Genomic DNA, 18181 nt, shown 5'->3' on the forward strand with positions numbered 1-18181 from the left:
GAAAGTAAAGAACAGTAATGTTACGAGTAAAGTAGGATGCCCAGGTTTCAATAGTTGATAACATGTTTCATGAAATAAGTGTATATACAGTGCATTCCAAAAGTATTCAGACCCCTTCCCTTTTCCCACATTGTTACGTTACAGCCTTATTCTAAAATGTGTTAAATACATTTTATCCTCATCAATCTACACTCACAATACCCCATAATGACAAAGCGAACAGGTTTTTAGAAAGGTTTGCTAATTAAAAAACATACCTTATTTACATAAGTATTCAGACCCTTTGCTATGAGACTCGAAATTGAGCCCAGGTGCATACTGTTTCCATTGATCATTCTTGAGATGTTTCTACAACTTGGGAGTCCACCTGTAGTAAATTAAATTGGTTGGATATAATTTGGAAAGGCATACACCTGTCTCTATAAGGTCCCACAGTTGACAGTGAATGTCAGCACAAAAACTAAGCCTTGAGGTCGAAGGAATTGTTCGTAGAGCTCCGAGACAGGATTGTGTCGAGGCACAGATTTTGAGAAGGGTACAAAAACATTTCTGCAGTATTGAAGGTCCCCAAGAACACAGTGGCCTCCATCATTCTTAAATGGAACAAGTTTGGAGCCACCAAGACTCTTCCTAGAGATGGCCGCCCGGCCAAACTGAGGAAATCGGGGGAGAAGTGCCTTGGTCAGGGAGGTGACCAAGAACCCTATGGTCACTATGACAGAGCTCCAGAGTTCCCCTGTGGAGACCCTTCCAGAAGGACAACCATCTCTGCAGCACGCCACCATTTAGGCCTGTATGGTAGAGTGGCCAGACAGAAGCCACTCCTCAGTAAAAAAAAAAGGTACATGACAGCCCACTTGGAGTTTGCCAAAAGGCAACCAGAGGTGTCTCAGACCATGACAAACAAGATTCTCTGGTCTGATGAAACCAAGATTTAACTCTTTGGCCTGAGTGCCAAGCGTCACGTCTGGAGGAAACCTGGCACCATCCCTACGGTGAAGCATGGTGGCAGCATCATGCTGTGGGGATGTTTTTCAGCGGCAGGCACTGGGAGACTAGTCAGGATCGAGGTAAAGATGAACAGAGCAAAGTACAGAGAGATCCTTGATGAAAACCTGCTCCAGAGCACTCAGGACCTCAGACTAGGATGAAGGTTCACCTTCCAACAGGAAGCACAAAGCCAAGACAATGCAGGAGTGGCTTTGGGACAAGTCTCTGAATGTCCTTGAGTGGCCCAACCAGAGCCCGAACTTGAACCTGGAAAGACCTCAAAAATAGGTGTGCAGCGACGCTCCCCATCCAACCTGACAGAGCTTGAGAAGATCTGCAGAGAAGAGAGAAACTCCCCAAATACAGGTGTGCAAAGCTTGTAGCATCATACAAGAAGATTCAACGCTGTAATCACTGCCAAAGGTGCTTCAACATTGTACTGAATAAAGGGTCTGAATACTTATGTAAATGTGATATTTCCGTTTTTTATTTTCAATACATATGCAACCATTTCTAAAAACCTGTTTTTACTTTGTCATTATAGGGTATGTGTATAAAAAAAAAAAACTATTTAAATCGATTTTAGAATAAGGCTGTAACATAAAATGTGGAAAAAGTCAAGGGGCCTGAATATTTTACGAATGCACTGTATTCGGCCTGGCGAAGCGATATTACAAGCTGAATGATAATTACTGTATGATTTTTGTTTACTTCGCTGGTCTCGGGAAGAAAATAGCGAGTACTCATTGTCCAAGACCAATTAAAAATGTGTCAGACCCCGAGACAAGACTGAAACACTCAATATGTGGTCTCTAGACCGGTCTCGAGTACTACTACACTGCAATGCATACCAACTTGTGCTTCCAACAGTCTTGTGTCTGAAGGAAGGCAAAAGTGCTTGTTTTTTTTTGATGCCGACATGAAATATGTAAGCCACAAGGGGTCAGGATTGCTCCACTATCTTGTTTCATTTAAATTGGAATACATGATAATGAATAATATTAAATCATTGTTTTGATTGTTGTGCTTGTAAAAATATATTTTCTGTTAGATAATAAAAATGTCACACTTATGTACATATGAACTTGCTTGACTGTGCAAGTCTGACAAATGTCTAAATGTCATGCATTAAAATAGACTCATGGATGCAAAGTTCAGGTGGGGGGGAACTATCATTTTATTTCCAATTAAAATTTTATTAAAAATAAACATTGTCAATAGGTGCATTCCTAGGTTGTTGTTGACTATTTTAGATTGGTATAATATTGCCCTTGTAAATCCAGGTGTCTAAAATACATAAAATTGAAAATCTAAAACCATGTGTCCGGGAACCATCTACCACTTAAAATAACTAATGCACCTGTTAAAATGCAGAATATGAGAACAAACATAGCCAGATGAAAGAATCTGGGGAAGCATGATACCAGAAATGTCACCAGACAATGTGGTCTAACAGAAGGTTGGCTAAAGTTAAATCTGCACTCTATGATTCCTCATGTAGTCCACCCCACATCATGTTTCACATACCCAGTAGAACAGTGATCCTGTCATAATTTCAAATGCACTACAAGTATCATGACCAATTATATCTAATGTAGTTGTCGACCCACACAAAACATAAAATACATGGTCCCTTTTCTCAGTGTTGAAAAATACAAACAGCTTGTCTTGAAATAAAATAAGTATCCCTGTGAAGACACTAAAAGCATATGTTAGCTCGGACTGCATTGGTGTAACATGTTGACAATTTACAAAGATACCAGTGTTGACTACCGTTTACTATACTATAACTAACTCCACCCCGAGGACAGACAACTTAGTAAAGCTAGTGTCCATGCAGCCTTCGGCTCAATTGGCTAACATGGCAAGCCATCTCAGATGGTTCTGAAACAGTTTGTGTAATTAGAAATAGATAAGCTTAGCATTCCTGCAACATTATTTTGTTGACATTTAATCTGACAAAGTAAGCTAATTGATTGCACCCAAATTGGCCCCTAACATTTACATCATATTCAACAAATATAGTACAACATCCAATTTGAACCAAACTTCTTCCTTTCTACCATTATGCAAGACATGAAGAATCCAATAAAGTGGTCAAAAGCCACCAGTGGAACCCCCACACCTCTTCCACCCCAACAACCAGTATCAGTTAAGTCTGACAAGCAGTATGGAGCTGCAGCTTGGAACATTACTTGTTGTGGGGGGGGGGATCCTGATCCCGCGAGCTTACAGTGAACATACATATCCATACAACATTTAATGTAAGCTCGCGGGATCCGGCGGCTTTGCAAGGCTAGGTCCGTAGGAGGCTTTTGATCATTTTATGGGATTCCTCATGTCTTACTCATTGTTAGGAGGAATTATGGTCCAAATTGGATGTTAGGTACTATATTTATTGACGATTATATAAATCCAATAAATTAAAATGGCCAATTTGGGTGCAATCAATTAGAGTCCCAGTGCAGTCAAATATATGAGGTCAGAATAATACACTATGAGGTTGGAAGAACACTGGAAAATGATAATGGCCTTTTAGTGTAAGAGCTGTTTGAAAAGACTACCTGAAATTTCTGCCTGGGATGGAGTTTTGGCCTGCTTGGTGACGTCACCAGGCGGTAATTAAGATAATAGACCAATAAGAAAGAGTTCCAAACATCTCTGCCAATAACAGCTTGTTTTCTGTTTTCCCCTCCCCACTGGGACCACACTCCAAATTCTTGCTTGAGAAATGGCTCTTTGCTAAGGAGCTATTTTTGACCATTTTAATTTAAAACAATCACAGTGAGGTACTTAATTGTTACCCAGAAAATATTTTATACCGAGATAAACGACTGCATTGGGCCTTTAATTTCTCAGATATCAAATTATATTTCAACAAAATAATGTTTCAGGAACACTAATCTTATCTGTTTCGATCTACAGAAACTATTACGACACAATCTGAGATGGTGGGTGTCGAAATCCTCTTAATTGTGCTTTTTGAGGTGGAACGACCCTCATCCCTGTTTATTCAAGCTGAACTAAGAAACCACCCACAACAGCAAAGGGAATGCATGCAGGATGACACTTTTTGCTGGAAGTTATTAATAAAACGCAGTCAAAGTTGATTGCAAGATAGTTTTGCAAGACAACTTTTCATGGACTCCAAATATGTATTCACGACTTTACTGCGACAGTTATGATCACACAATAATAATAAATTACATTTGTAAAGCACTTTTCATTATACAGAATAATCTCAAAGTGCATAAAATAAATTTAAAAACAAATATAAAAATGTTTTTTTTTTGGGACAACTAGACCAGGCAACTGACACAAAGAACACAGCTGACGCTACAAGGGACAAAGACAAGCCCAGCTTTCTTTATCTAACTTTGCATTGTTGGAAAAGGACCTGTAAGTAAGCATTTCACTGTTAGTCTACACTTGTTGTTAACGAAGCATGTGACAAATAAAATTTGATTTAAAAGTCTTCCTAAAGAGAAAGGTCCTTAGGCCCATTTTAAAGGAGCCCAGAGGCTGTAGTGCCTTCAGGTGGTCCGGGAGGGCATTCCAGAGGCTGGGGGCGGTCAAGCTTAAAGTCTGATCCCCCAAGGAGCTGAGCTTGGTCCTGGGGGCGTGGAGTCGCTTGTCCTAAAGGGTGCAGGTGGGGTTATGGAGGGAGAGTAGTTATTTTAGATAAGGAGGGGCATTGCCATGAACACACTGGAATGTCCGCAGGAGGGTTTTGAATTCAATCCGTAATGAGATGGGGAGCCAGTGCAGAGAGATGGCGCGATGGGGTTGATGTGATGGCGTTTCCGCACTCTCATCAGGATCCTGGCAGCGCCGTTCTGGATGTACTGGAGCTTCTGGAGACTCCTGCCTGGGTTCCCGATGAAGAGTGTGTCGAGGTAGTCCAGCCTTAAGGCGATAGAATGACGCTTTACGCGGTTGTTTGACGAGGCTGTCAAAGGTCAGGGAGGAATCAAGCTTTACACCCAGACTGGAAACTCAGGGGGAGAGAGGCGTGTTTCTGTCCTGCTATGGTGAGGTGTGTTATTGGTGAGTGCTGGACCTGATAGTGGGTGCCAACAATGCAGGGCCTCGGTTTTGCTGCTGTTCAGTTGAAGGAAGTTTTGCTTCATCAAGGCAGGTGTTCAGATGGGCACATGCATCAGAGGGACTTGGGGCAGGTTGGGACACGTTCGCCCCTCATAGTCAAGCATACAGCATTAAGGCATGTGGACTAACGGACAAAATAATTGTCACATTAATGCCATTGGGGCACCACAGCCGGTTGAGTAAAATGGACTAATTCCCTTATAAGCCCAAGTTCACAGGGTATACAGAGTTCATCAACGCAAGCGAAGCAGAGCTCAGCTGGGGTGTGAGAATAGGCGTGCAGGGTGAGTGAGAGACTGGTTATGTCTTTGGCAGAAGATATTCCACTATCCATTGTTCAGGTTCAGAGTGCATGAGGCAGCCTAATATCTAGGGCTCCATCTCTGGGCTCACAGTCTGGTTTGTAGCAGCAGTGAACGCATGGGCCTCCCATTCCTGGCTCACTTCTGAGGCCTCAGTATTACCCTCCTGGGCTAATGAGATGTCCTGCTCTGTACAGTGGCCCTCAAACTCCAGATGACTGCTCTCTTGGATCCTCATGTCCTTTAGCTCAACTCCATCACCCACTAGCTCTGAAGATTCATTCTCTAGGGTTTTCGCTGAGTAACTGTTGACCATGTACAAAATATCCCTGTCCTCTCTAACTTTGACACAATTGGTCCCCTGAGCATTGGGTACCTCAGTTGCGATTTCATCATGTGAGGGACCTCTGTTAGTTTTGGGAATTACAGTGTCTGGGTTGTTGCAGGCTTTTTCTGCCTCTGTGCAAACTGTTTGGTGATTTTCCTTCTCGGGAGCTGTCTCCATGTAGTCATTCGTCTCTTGTATTGCATTGTCGTTATTGGCAGAATCCTTGTTGTCGCTCTCCTTATGGCTACTCCCATCAGATGTTGTTGCCCCAACCAGCTGATCATCTACTTGTTGAATGTCCAAGGGAGCATTCTTCTTCTGGGGTGTCTCATCGCCACTTTCTACCTCTTGGGTTGCAACATCTCCACTTTCTACCTTTTGGGTTGAGTCATCAACACGTTCCAACTCTTCTGATGCGATCTCATGACACTCTTCCTCTGGGCTGATCTCTATGTGGTATTTAATCTCATCCATGTGCCCTTGGCTGTCCAGCTCAATGGCTGTTAGTGTGTCTTTGTTGCTGTCCCCTTCCGAGGTTGTCTTCTCATGACTGATGCTTTCTTGAGCTTCCTCCGCAAGGCTAAGGTCCTCTAGAACTGTCTCCCTTAGGCTATCTCCATCTCGAGGAGTTTCCTCATGGATGTGTAGCTCTGGGCTACGCTGTTTGGGAGGGATTGTCTCTGTAGTCGTGTCAGTATTGGCCTCTTCTGATACACACTCCTTCTCCAGGCCTGTGGCCTCTTCCTCAGGTGTCTGCTGTTTACATTCCCCTTGGTGGATCAGTTCCTCGTGGCTATCTGGGTCTAGGCTACTCTGTTTGGGAGGGATTGTCTCTGTAGTTATGTCATCAGCATGGCTCTCCTCCTTAATGACCCTCTCAGTCGTCACCTCCACTACACACTCCTCCTCCAAGCCTGTGTCCTTTTCAAAGTGCACTTCCACAGGTGTCTGCAGTTGACAATCACCTTGGTGGTGGATCATCGCCTCATGGTCGAGCCTCTCTGGAGTAGATTCTTCATGGCTGTCCCACTTAAAGATAGTCTCCACTGGGCTTTGTATCTCCAGGATGGCCTCTGCCTGGACTACATTGCGGTCCTCCTGGGTGACCTCTGGGGAAAGGGTCTCCACAGTGTCTATGTCATGGGTGTCAGCTAGGAACTTCTCAGTCCATAGGCCCTCTGGCTCACTGGAGGCGAGGTTCACAGGGCTGAGGGGCTCTTGACATTGCAGGGTAGGTAGATGAGGAGCAGGGCTGTGGGGAAAGAGAAGGCCATAGAGTACCACTACCTTTATATTGACATGTAAAACAGGTATGGGTAACAGATTGATGCTGAGAGTCAGATTTTTCACTTTAAAAATGCATATCAAACTAAAACCAATAATTGCAAAGTTAAGCAAACGATGCAACTATGCACAAGGACTACTTTTAACAATTTTCAGACATTTTTATAGACACATTTACTTCAAGAACAGTGCAGATGCAAAGCTTAGAAACAGAATAACACCTTGTGCTGTTTGTGCCGTCATTCTGTTACCAAACTTCTCATCTGCAGTGTTCTTAGAGTAAATGTGCGTTTGTCCAATCTTCCGAGATAATTGTTAAAAGTCGTCCTCATTCTGTTACCGTAGAATCGCATGCATCTGCAAAGACTTAGGCTGAAATTCAATCCGACCGGCCCTTTTTGGCTCTGCACAATTTATAGGCAAAGTTAACCTAACGTTCAAAGTAAACGCTGAAGATGTCGGATTAATCGGAAATTACCTTTACATGTCCATCGCGCTACAACGCGGGTCTTCCGCGGTCCAGATTGAATCCTGGCCTAAAACAATGTGTTAATTGAACACACTCAAGTCTATTCAGGAGCACACCAGGCGTTTAAACTGAAACCTACGCCTTATTTGGGCCCGTGTGTACAGTTTGACCTGCTCCAGTCTTACCTCTCCATGGACTCATAAGGAACTGGAGTGAGACTAGGCTCCTGGGTCGAGTCCTCTTCCTGAACCCAGCCCTGATTGGACGAGGCATAGGTGAGGATGGCCTCTGTCACAGTGTAGGGGGTGTGGCCCTGCACACAGTCTAGGATGTGACCAACCGGCAGTTGGGTTTGCAGGAAGAGGTGGAGCTGGCTGTCTGACAGACACACTGTCATGCTGCACACTCTGAAGAAAGATAAACAAGGTATGTCAATGCCACGCTCAATGCTGTGGTCTCTTTATCGTTGACTAGTCATGGTACCATTTTTCCTTTGTGCTCATTCTAGGTGTGACAATGACAAATAGAGGGAACAAGCAAGCACTATAATTGAAATGGTGAAGTCATTGCTAATTATTAACTTAGGAGAGGAACTGACTTGGCCAGGAAGGACTGCAGGCCTTTCCTCCTCTTCTCCAGGAAGTCCTCACCACTGAAGGAGAAGAAGGACTTGCTGGGCAGGTCTGGGACAGGTCTATAGGACAGACAGGGACAGAGAATAACCCATAGCTCCCAGAACAGGACAACTTCACATTGGTGTTTGTAATTATTTTTCAAACAAGCAGTTAAGCCAAGCACATTGGGGGAGAATGCGATGACTTACACCAAGCCAGTGTTTTTCTGCATCCTCTTCTTGAGCCAGACAAACTCACTGTAGCGCCGGCGCACACAGGACGTCTTAGCCGTGAAGGACTTGCTGTTGGTCTGTGAGTAAAAAGAGATGGTGCACCATTACATCCTGCGGATACAGACAACACCAATGGGAGTGAAAACATCAAGCCCAAACTAGAGAGCTGGGCAATATGGACAAAAAGTAATATTGCAATAAATTGACTTTCCATTAGTGGCAGGGCTCTAGACTAACCTTTTCCAGGCCAAGTAACACATGAAAGAAGTTATTTATCTTACATGTTCAGGGAATGCATGATGGATATTTTGATGTGCAACATGTCAAAATAAGACTCAGAATTATCCGATTTATTTTTGGCTCTTTAGAGATAATTTGCCTGCATATTTTTTGTGCATATTGGCCTAGGCTATATAATTCACCACTTGAGGAAGTGGGAACTCAAAACACACCAAATGTTATATTGCTGCTGGATAGCCATGTAATTAATCTAACAGTCAATTTAATGTCCTACAAAAAAGGTTTCATCATCTCAATTACATATTCTGTTTAGCGGTGTTTTTTCCTCAATACTCAGAGTAAATACTGTTATAGTTTTTTACACTCAGAAAGCTGTGACTCTCCTCAGTAAAAGTCATTGTTTAAAAACAGTGTTTTACATTTTGAAATGTTGCTCTTTTTTTTTATCATATGCTTGTGCTTATCAGAAAGCATCTCTCCCTTCACTCCATGCGCAAAGGGGGGAGAGGGAGTGAGAGTCGGCAGTGAAACGGGGACACGAAAGGGCAATTTTTCTTCCATTTTCTACAATGTTGCAAACTAGCATACACAATAACTCTGCAAAATGTGTCCTAAACGGTCGGGGAAAAAAAATTACGAACATAACACGCAGCACCCCTTCTTCTATGGGCATGTGGGGGAGGGTTCTTGAAATGTAACAGCCAATAAAAAAGCCAGAGGATCATTCTAGCAGTTTCGGCTAATACAAAATTCTCTAGACCTCCAAAGGAAGCGTAACAAACAATGTGATTTTGAGGTATGTATGGATGTGTGAGACTGTTGATCAAATGTGACCCGTTTCAGGAAACTAGGTGTATGTCGTGGGTCACTACTTCACAGGAGTCATTTGAAAGTACTTTTTTAATTTTTTTTAAATCAAAATAATTTTTTGGCAGAAGTGCCTCGAACATGTGCACTTTCATGTGCCTTAATAACAAACTTGTATGCCATCTGTAAATATGAATACAATTGTTAAATTACGAGCCTAGTTTTTTAAGTCACAGAAAAAGTAAGCAACCTTCCCGCTACCCATGATTGGCTGAGATAATGAGTGGGCTGGACATGCCGAGAATGGAGTTTGGATTGGTCTGCCATATAGCGTTTGTCTATTTGAGCTGGTCAGTTTGTGTAAGCAATCCAGTCTAACGCAGCTTTAAATAAATAAATAAATGTATTGCGTAGTAAAACTTAACAAAAAGACAACTATGCAAGTATCCATTTCAGTAGAAAGTCATTGCAACAACTGTTTCAGAGCACTCTCGTCTGAGTGTGCCAGAGCGCAGAATAACTGATGAATTTACCAACGCTCAACACCGGTTGAATTGCTGATGGGAGTAGTAGGGCGGTGCGATGTGGTCAAAATGTCAAATCACTATTTCTTTTACATTTTTGACTGTATTTTATGCAACACGCAGTGGCGTGTACTCATGGATACCAAGGGAAGCCAGGTTTCCCCCCCAAAAAATGAAAAAACATAAAATAATATATCTTGTCTCTTTGTGTTTCATTTTTTCCTTCACTTCGTTAGAGGCTGAATGCATCTCACTGGAGAAAGCATCCGAAAGAGCAAAACAGCACCCCTCTGTCTCTGTATGTGTAGGCCATCAATCTGATGCTGTTGGGTCCAAAAGAGTATGACATTGATGCCGCCCGCGAGCCAGCGAGCATTTGGCCTCCCTTGATAAAAAAAAGTATAAAATAGTCAATCAGTGTTGAGCTCAACTGTGAATGGTCCTGGCACACAAGGGAAGCCGGTTTGGATATGGCGTCACTCCTATTAAATCGCATTGAGAGCATACGTCATTGACAGAAACAACTTGAATTGTTGCACGTTGTTGTCATCCGGTGGATAAAAATTGGCCCTTTGTTAAGTTAGCCATGGATGGAGATAGGGATTTGTGTTTACTTAATTCTCTGTACTGGCCAATGATTATAACGGCGATTCCGATCCAACCATTAATTCATACATTGTTGTGCCCCTAGCCTGAGAGGATGGAAGTTCAATACGTAACTAGATATAGAAGACTAATGTTAACTATCTAACGCTGCCCATGAAAGGAAGTTAGGCTACCAAACAAGCATTTTAGCCAGGTAGCCTAGGACAAAGCGTGTACTGTATGACAGAGTGATAGACCGTTTTGCAAACATGAAAGAGAGGAGGATGGCATTGGCGTTTCTCTACAAGTAGGTAGAGTCAACATGTTTTTCTACTTGCACGAACACACCCGCACACAGGAATCAGAACAATGGGCAGCCACATAATATTTAGCTTATGTTGACTGGACTAATAGTCTTTTGTATCTTTAGTTCTCACTGTATTAGACTAAGAATACGGTGTAAACGGAAAGTATTGAGACCCCTTCACTTTTTCCACATTGTTACGTTACAACCTTATTATAAAATGTATTAAATCTTTTTTTTTCTTCATCAATCTACACACAATACACCATAATGACAAAGCAAAAACAAGTTTAGACTTTTTGCTAACGCATGAAAAAAAGTAAAACTGAAATATCCCATTTACATAAGTATTTAGACCCTTTACTCAGTACTTTCTTGAAGCACCTTTGGCAGCGATTACAGCCTCGAGTCTTCTTGGGTATGACGCTACAAGCTTGGCACACCTGTATTTGGGGAGTTTCTCCCCTTCTTGTCTGCAGATCCTCTCAAGCTCTGTCAGGTTGGATGGGGAGTGTCACTACACAGCTATTTTCAGGTCTCTCAAGAGATGTCGATCGGGTTCAAGTCCGGGCTCTGGCTGGGTCACTCAAAGACATTCAGAGACTTGTCCCGAAGCCACTCCTGCGTTGTCTTGTGTGCTTAGGGTTGTTGTCCTGTTGGAATGGTGAACCTTTGCACCAGTTCGAGGTCCTGAGCGTTCTGGAGCAGGTTTTCATCAAGGATCTCTCTATACTTTGCTCTGTCCATCTTCCTCTCATTCCTGACTAGTCTCCCAGTCCCTGCCTCTGAAAAATATCCCAAAAGCATGCCACCACCAAGCTTCATCATAGGGATGGTGCCAGGTTTCCTACAAACGTGACACTTGGCATTCAGGCCAAAGAGTTCAATCTTGGTTTCATCAGACCATAGAATCTTGTTTCTCATGGTTTGAGTCTCCTTTAGGTGCCTTTTGGCAAACTCCAAGCGGGCTGTCATGTGCCTTTTGCTGAAGAGTGGCTTCCGTCTGGCCACTCTACCATAAATGCCTGATTGGTGGGTGGTGTGCTGCAGAGATGGTTGTCCTTCTGGAAGGTTCTCCCATCGCCACAGGCGAACACTGGAGCTCTGTCAGAGTGACCATCGGGTTCTTGGTCACCTCCCTGACCAAGGCCCTTCTCCCACGATTGCTTAGTTTGGCTGGGCGGCCAGCTCTAGGAATAGCCTTGGTGGTTCCAAACTTCTTCCATTTAAGAATGATGAAGACCACTGTGTTCTTGGGGATCTTGGGTACCCTTCCACAGATCTGTGCCTCGACACAATCCAGTCACAGAGCTCAACAGACAATTCATTCGACCTCATGGCTTGGTTTTTGCTCTGATATGCACTGTCAACTGCGGGACCTTCTATAGAAAGGTGTGTGCCTTTCCAAATCATGTCCAATCAATAGAATTGATCACAGGTGGACTCCAATTAAGTTGTAGAAACATCAAGGATGATCAATGGAAACAGGATGCACCTGAGCTCAATTTCGAGTCTCATAGCAAAAGGTCTGAATATTTATGTAAATAAGGTATCCAGTTTTTTTTTATTTGATCAATTTGCAAACATTTTTAAAAACCTGTTTTCACTTTGTCATTATGGGGTATTGTGTATAGATTGATGAGGTACATTTTTTATTTAATCAATTTTAGAATAAGGCTGTAATGTAACAAAATGTGGAAAAAGGGTAGGGGTCTGAATACTTTCCGAATGCATGTTAGGTGATTTGATGATGTTGAAACGTTGAAGTTGAAATGGACCTGGAATAGTGGACTGTTTTCTTTGCGACTTGCGGTAACAACTCCTCGATCACACCTACAGCGTCATTGCGCAAAATGGTAAGCAGCATTATCCGGATATGTGTGCAACAAAAGTGACTGCCAGTGATTTTACCCATGCACCGCTACTGGCAACACATACATTCTAAGTGATATCAATGGGTCTTTCTCCATTCTGATTGTTTTATACTGTTCAATTCAACTGGAACCTAAAATAATTTCCTGCATTTCCATACATTTCCACACTGCCACGTAAGGTTGCACGATATGGGCAAAAAAGCAAGGCCTTATTTTAAACCAAATGTTGCAATTGCGATTTCACTTGTGATTTAGATCAAAACACTTGGGTGAACTGTTAGCATCATGGAAATAGAATGTTTATTCTAATTCTATAGCTGAATAAATAATAGTGTTGTTTGACATGACAACGAATGAAAATGCCTGGGAGGAGTTATTGTGACAGGGTAAGAACCAAAGTGATGTTCAGTGTTTCCTAGGGGACCCTATAATTGTTGGCTACATTACGATGCGTTCGTAAATTCACTCTGGCTATCTACTCCGATTTCAGAGCATTCTCGTCTGAGTGTGCTAGAGCGCAGAATAACTGATGAATTTACGAACGCTCAACACTTGTTGAATATAGCCGGCAGCAGCAGTTACAGTCACCAACGCGCTGGATAACATGAACACCCTAACCTTCTCTGCTAGGCCAATAAAATGGTCAGAGTGAGATGCTCTCATTTGTGTCTGGAAGTAGCTAGCAAGCTAGCCAGTTTGCTTGGGTGCTTTACTGCCGTTGAGGTCAGAACCATCGGATCAACCCTACTCCTCGGCTGAGAGTCCAGTGTGCACTCTGAAAGCTCCGACAGCGAAACGCTCTGAATTTACGAACGCCCAAAACACACACTGGCACACCTTAAATGTTTCTTCATGTAGCCAACATATTCATGCTATGCCTATTTCGCATTGAGTTGAAAGAGCGGAAAGGAATGACTCAAGTAGCGGTGTAAACAATAAAGGATGTTACACACGACATATCAAATAAAATAAAAAACAATCAAATACCGTTATAGAAGGTAAAGTAAAAACCCAGACATGTCCGTGCATAAATACCGGTATACTGTAACATACGGTATACCGCCCAGCCCTAGGGAGTATTTGTTTTTTCTGATCCTGACTCATCTATGACAAATGCATACAATGAGAGTCTTAAGTAATTTCAAACTAGCCCTTCCCAAGACTTGGGTTTTACAGCTCTAATATGGCCTAAGGACTTACACACTCATTGAGACAACTGCTTCTTTGTAAAGTTTAGCCTATGTTGATGGTGAATGGATACTCACGTGAAGGAATATCTTGAAGTCCACGTACGAGTTCCAAGAGCCTTCATTCTGAACCCGAGGGTCTTGGACCCGCACTGCAACAAATACCTACAGAGACAAACAAAGAAGTGGTTTCACTAACAGAGGGAACTACAAGCATTTAGTTTAGCTAAATGTATGAATCAACAGCTTGAGCAGTGCAATGAGGAAGTGATACAACATGGTGTAGGTGGTTCAAAGTCATGGATGGCTCTTGACCCACTACTGTATAAACTTTTTTTTTTTCACCCAACAATTCTTTGTTAACCTGAGGCTACAATGGAGAAGAAGAAGGTCAGGGTAAAAGAGTGAATGAGGGTAACTTACATCTTCTTCGTGATTCTTCATCATCCTTATGTAGGCTGCACAGGAGACATCTGCCAAACAAAGAAGAAACCAAAGAATCATTAGAAACAATTCATCAAGTGGGAAAGAACTCAGCCAATGCTTCTCTTCCGCAAGTCTTACTAAAGTACTCACATGTCTCATCCTCTACTTTAAGGAGGACAACGTTTCAGGGCCACAATAAGTTGTGAAAAATGTATGCAAGTGTAACATCTCAAATGCAGTTAGTATTTGACTTGTCTTTCTCTTTGACGTTAGCCATGTTGGGAACAGAAGAGATGACTGGGATGAATTCCTTCACTCGCCCTTTCTCCTGAAGATAAACGCCCTCTTTATAGTACAGACACTGCATTGGAAAAAGGTTTAACTCCCCCACCACCAATCACTCGCCACTCCTGTGTAAGAATAGGATTTGCATTCCATGATGATTTGATACATGCCTGTCTTTGACTGTTGCCACATTCTATAAACGAATTTTCATAACATTCAAGTCACTCTGACACCAACAGTTAGTCTAGCTCTAGCTAGCAAATGTGTGGGTAACGTTAAACAAACTGATGAATGATGTTTTGGATTGATAACTAATACAAGGTTAGTCACTTACTTCCATATGGTAATCAGGGTATCACGTCTTCTTAAAAACTTGTTTAGAAAGAGCCACAAATAATTAGCTAGTAATAATTAGCTGTTTAGTTTGTGAGAAGTACGGCTATAGCAAACGTTATCTAACTCTGCTGAGCTATTCATGAGTCAGAGGTTTTTGTACAAATGATTTCATGTCACGAAGGTCTTAGAAAGTACATAGGCTGTGCACTACCACAGATCTGTATCTTTAGTACAACTCTCTGACTACAATTATGGCGAATTCCAATAAAATCCTTACCAGGCAAAGATCTGTGAAACTCGGCGCAGCATCAACTCTATTTTTGTTACCTTTGTGTGTAGCAAGCAGGCAAAAATAAAGAAGTACTTCCGGGTAACCGATTTTTTATTTTCTTCTTCTGTATCATGGCGTTTGTATTTTTTGTTTGTGCATGCCGCCACCTACTGTGTGGTAGAGTGCATTCAATTAAATCAAAATGTATTTGTCAAATGCGCCGAATACAATACGTGTACAGTTGTGCCCAAAAGTTTTGAGAATGACACAAATATACATTTTCACAAAGTCTGCTGCCTCAGTTTGTATGATGGTAATTTGCATATACTCCAGAATGTTATGAAGAATTAATTGCAAAGTCCCTCTTTGCTATGCAAATGAATTGAAACCCCAAAAACATTTCCACTGCATTTCAGCCCTGCCACAAAAGGACCAGCTGACATCATGTCAGTGATTCTCTCATTAACACAGGTGTGAGTGTTGACGAGGACAAGGCTGGAGATCACTATGTCATGCTGATTGAGTTCGAATAACAGACTGGAAGCTTCAAAAGGAGGGTAGTGCTTGGAATCATTGTTCTTCCTCTGTCAATCATGGTTACCTGCAAGGAAACACATGTCATCATTACATTTAACATTTTAGTCATTTAGCAGACACTCTTGTCCAGAGCGACTTACAGTAGTGAATGCATACATTTCATTTCATGCATTCTTTTTTGTACTGGCCCCCGTGGGAATTGAAGCCACAACCATGGCATTGCAAACACCATGCTCTACCAACTGAGCCACAGGGAAGCCATCATCATTGCTTTGCGCAGAAAGGGCTTCACAGGTAAGGATATTGCTGCCAGTAAGATTGCACCTAAATCAACCATTTATCGGATCATCAAGAACTTCAAGGAGAGCGGGTCAATTGTTGTGAAGAAGGCTTCAGGGCACCCAAGAAAGTCCAGCAAGCGCAAGGACTGTCTCCTAAAGTTGATTCAGCTGCGGGATCGGGGCACCACCAGTGCGAGCTTGCTCAGGAATGGCAGCAGACAGGTGTGAGTGCATCTGCACACACAGTGAGGCAAAGACTTTTGGAGGATGGCCTGGTGTCAAGATGGCCTGGTAATATGTACATGTAGGTAGAGTTATAGTGACTATGCAAAGATAATAAACAGAGAGTAGCAGCAGCTTAAAAATTGGGGTGGGGGCCAGGGGGGTGTCAATGCAAATAGTCCGGTTAGCCATTTGATTAGCTGTTCAGGAGTCTTATTGCTTGGGGGTAGAAGCTGTTAAGACTTGTCGCTCCGGTACCGCTTGCGGTGCGGTAGCAAAAAGAACAGTCTATGTACAGTCTCTTGCTGTCTCTGCCTGGCCGGTTCCCCTCTCTCCACTGGGATTCTCTGCCTCTAACCCTATTACAGGGCTGAGTCACAGGGCCACAATAAGTTGTGAAAAATGTATGCAAGTGTAACATCTCAAATGCAGTTAGTATTTGACTTGTCTTTCTCTTTGACGTTAGCCATGTTGGGAACAGAAGAGATGACTGGGATGAATTCCTTCACTCGCCCTTTCTCCTGAAGATAAACGCCCTCTTTATAGTACAGACACTGCATTGGAAAAAGGTTTAACTCCCCCACCACCAATCACTCGCCACTCCTGTGTAAGAATAGGATTTGCATTCCATGATGATTTGATACATGCCTGTCTTTGACTGTTGCCACATTCTATAAACGAATTTTCATAACATTCAAGTCACTCTGACACCAACAGTTAGTCTAGCTCTAGCTAGCAAATGTGTGGGTAACGTTAAACAAACTGATGAATGATGTTTTGGATTGATAACTAATACAAGGTTAGTCACTTACTTCCATATGGTAATCAGGGTATCACGTCTTCTTAAAAACTTGTTTAGAAAGAGCCACAAATAATTAGCTAGTAATAATTAGCTGTTTAGTTTGTGAGAAGTACGGCTATAGCAAACGTTATCTAACTCTGCTGAGCTATTCATGAGTCAGAGGTTTTTGTACAAATGATTTCATGTCACGAAGGTCTTAGAAAGTACATAGGCTGTGCACTACCACAGATCTGTATCTTTAGTACAACTCTCTGACTACAATTATGGCGAATTCCAATAAAATCCTTACCAGGCAAAGATCTGTGAAACTCGGCGCAGCATCAACTCTATTTTTGTTACCTTTGTGTGTAGCAAGCAGGCAAAAATAAAGAAGTACTTCCGGGTAACCGATTTTTTATTTTCTTCTTCTGTATCATGGCGTTTGTATTTTTGTTTGTGCATGCCGCCACCTACTGTGTGGTAGAGTGCATTCAATTAAATCAAAATGTATTTGTCAAATGCGCCGAATACAATACGTGTACAGTTGTGCCCAAAAGTTTTGAGAATGACACAAATATACATTTTCACAAAGTCTGCTGCCTCAGTTTGTATGATGGTAATTTGCATATACTCCAGAATGTTATGAAGAATTAATTGCAAAGTCCCTCTTTGCTATGCAAATGAATTGAAACCCCAAAAACATTTCCACTGCATTTCAGCCCTGCCACAAAAGGACCAGCTGACATCATGTCAGTGATTCTCTCATTAACACAGGTGTGAGTGTTGACGAGGACAAGGCTGGAGATCACTATGTCATGCTGATTGAGTTCGAATAACAGACTGGAAGCTTCAAAAGGAGGGTAGTGCTTGGAATCATTGTTCTTCCTCTGTCAATCATGGTTACCTGCAAGGAAACACATGTCATCATTACATTTAACATTTTAGTCATTTAGCAGACACTCTTGTCCAGAGCGACTTACAGTAGTGAATGCATACATTTCATTTCATGCATTCTTTTTTTGTACTGGCCCCCCGTGGGAATTGAAGCCACAACCATGGCATTGCAAACACCATGCTCTACCAACTGAGCCACAGGGAAGCCATCATCATTGCTTTGCGCAGAAAGGGCTTCACAGGTAAGGATATTGCTGCCAGTAAGATTGCACCTAAATCAACCATTTATCGGATCATCAA

General features: G+C 42.4%; 1 protein-coding gene across 6 annotated transcripts; it reads right to left on the minus strand.

Moving 5' to 3' along the window:
* Window positions 1-2143: 2143 nt before the first annotated feature.
* On the minus strand, window positions 2144-17031 carry LOC106589286 (nestin). 6 transcript variants are annotated; one of them, XM_014179053.2, is made up of 8 exons: window positions 15173-15240; window positions 14894-14931; window positions 14272-14321; window positions 13927-14013; window positions 8304-8404; window positions 8079-8174; window positions 7666-7887; window positions 2144-6979 (listed from the first exon to the last, which is right to left on the minus strand). In XM_014179053.2, the coding sequence occupies exons 3-8, from the start codon at window positions 14293-14295 to the stop codon at window positions 5467-5469; spliced, it is 2043 nt and encodes a 680-aa protein (XP_014034528.1). In that variant the 5' UTR covers window positions 14296-14321; window positions 14894-14931; window positions 15173-15240; the 3' UTR covers window positions 2144-5466. The 6 variants fall into 6 exon arrangements, with proteins under 6 accessions (XP_014034528.1, XP_045566034.1, XP_045566037.1 ...); XM_045710078.1 differs by having other exon boundaries at window positions 14272-14684; window positions 15173-15232; XM_045710081.1 differs by lacking the exons at window positions 14894-14931; window positions 15173-15240 and adding an exon at window positions 17019-17031.
* Window positions 17032-18181: the final 1150 nt, after the last annotated feature.

Source organism: Salmo salar, chromosome ssa28, assembly GCF_905237065.1.
Source record: "Salmo salar chromosome ssa28, Ssal_v3.1, whole genome shotgun sequence".
In the NCBI taxonomy this organism is placed as follows: Eukaryota; Metazoa; Chordata; class Actinopteri; order Salmoniformes; family Salmonidae; genus Salmo; species Salmo salar.

Bases quoted from the DNA above. Each gene is read 5' to 3' on its own strand.
- LOC106589286 (XM_045710078.1), bottom strand. From the start codon at position 14,433: ATGAGACATGTGAGTACTTTAGTAAGACTTGCGGAAGAGAAGCATTGG. The intron at 14,014-14,271 runs GTAAGTTACCCT...TTGTCTCTGTAG, and splicing joins TGAAGAATCACGAAGAAGAT to GTATTTGTTGCAGTGCGGGT. The intron at 7,888-8,078 runs GTCAGTTCCTCT...ATCTTTCTTCAG, and splicing joins CTGCAGTCCTTCCTGGCCAA to AGTGTGCAGCATGACAGTGT.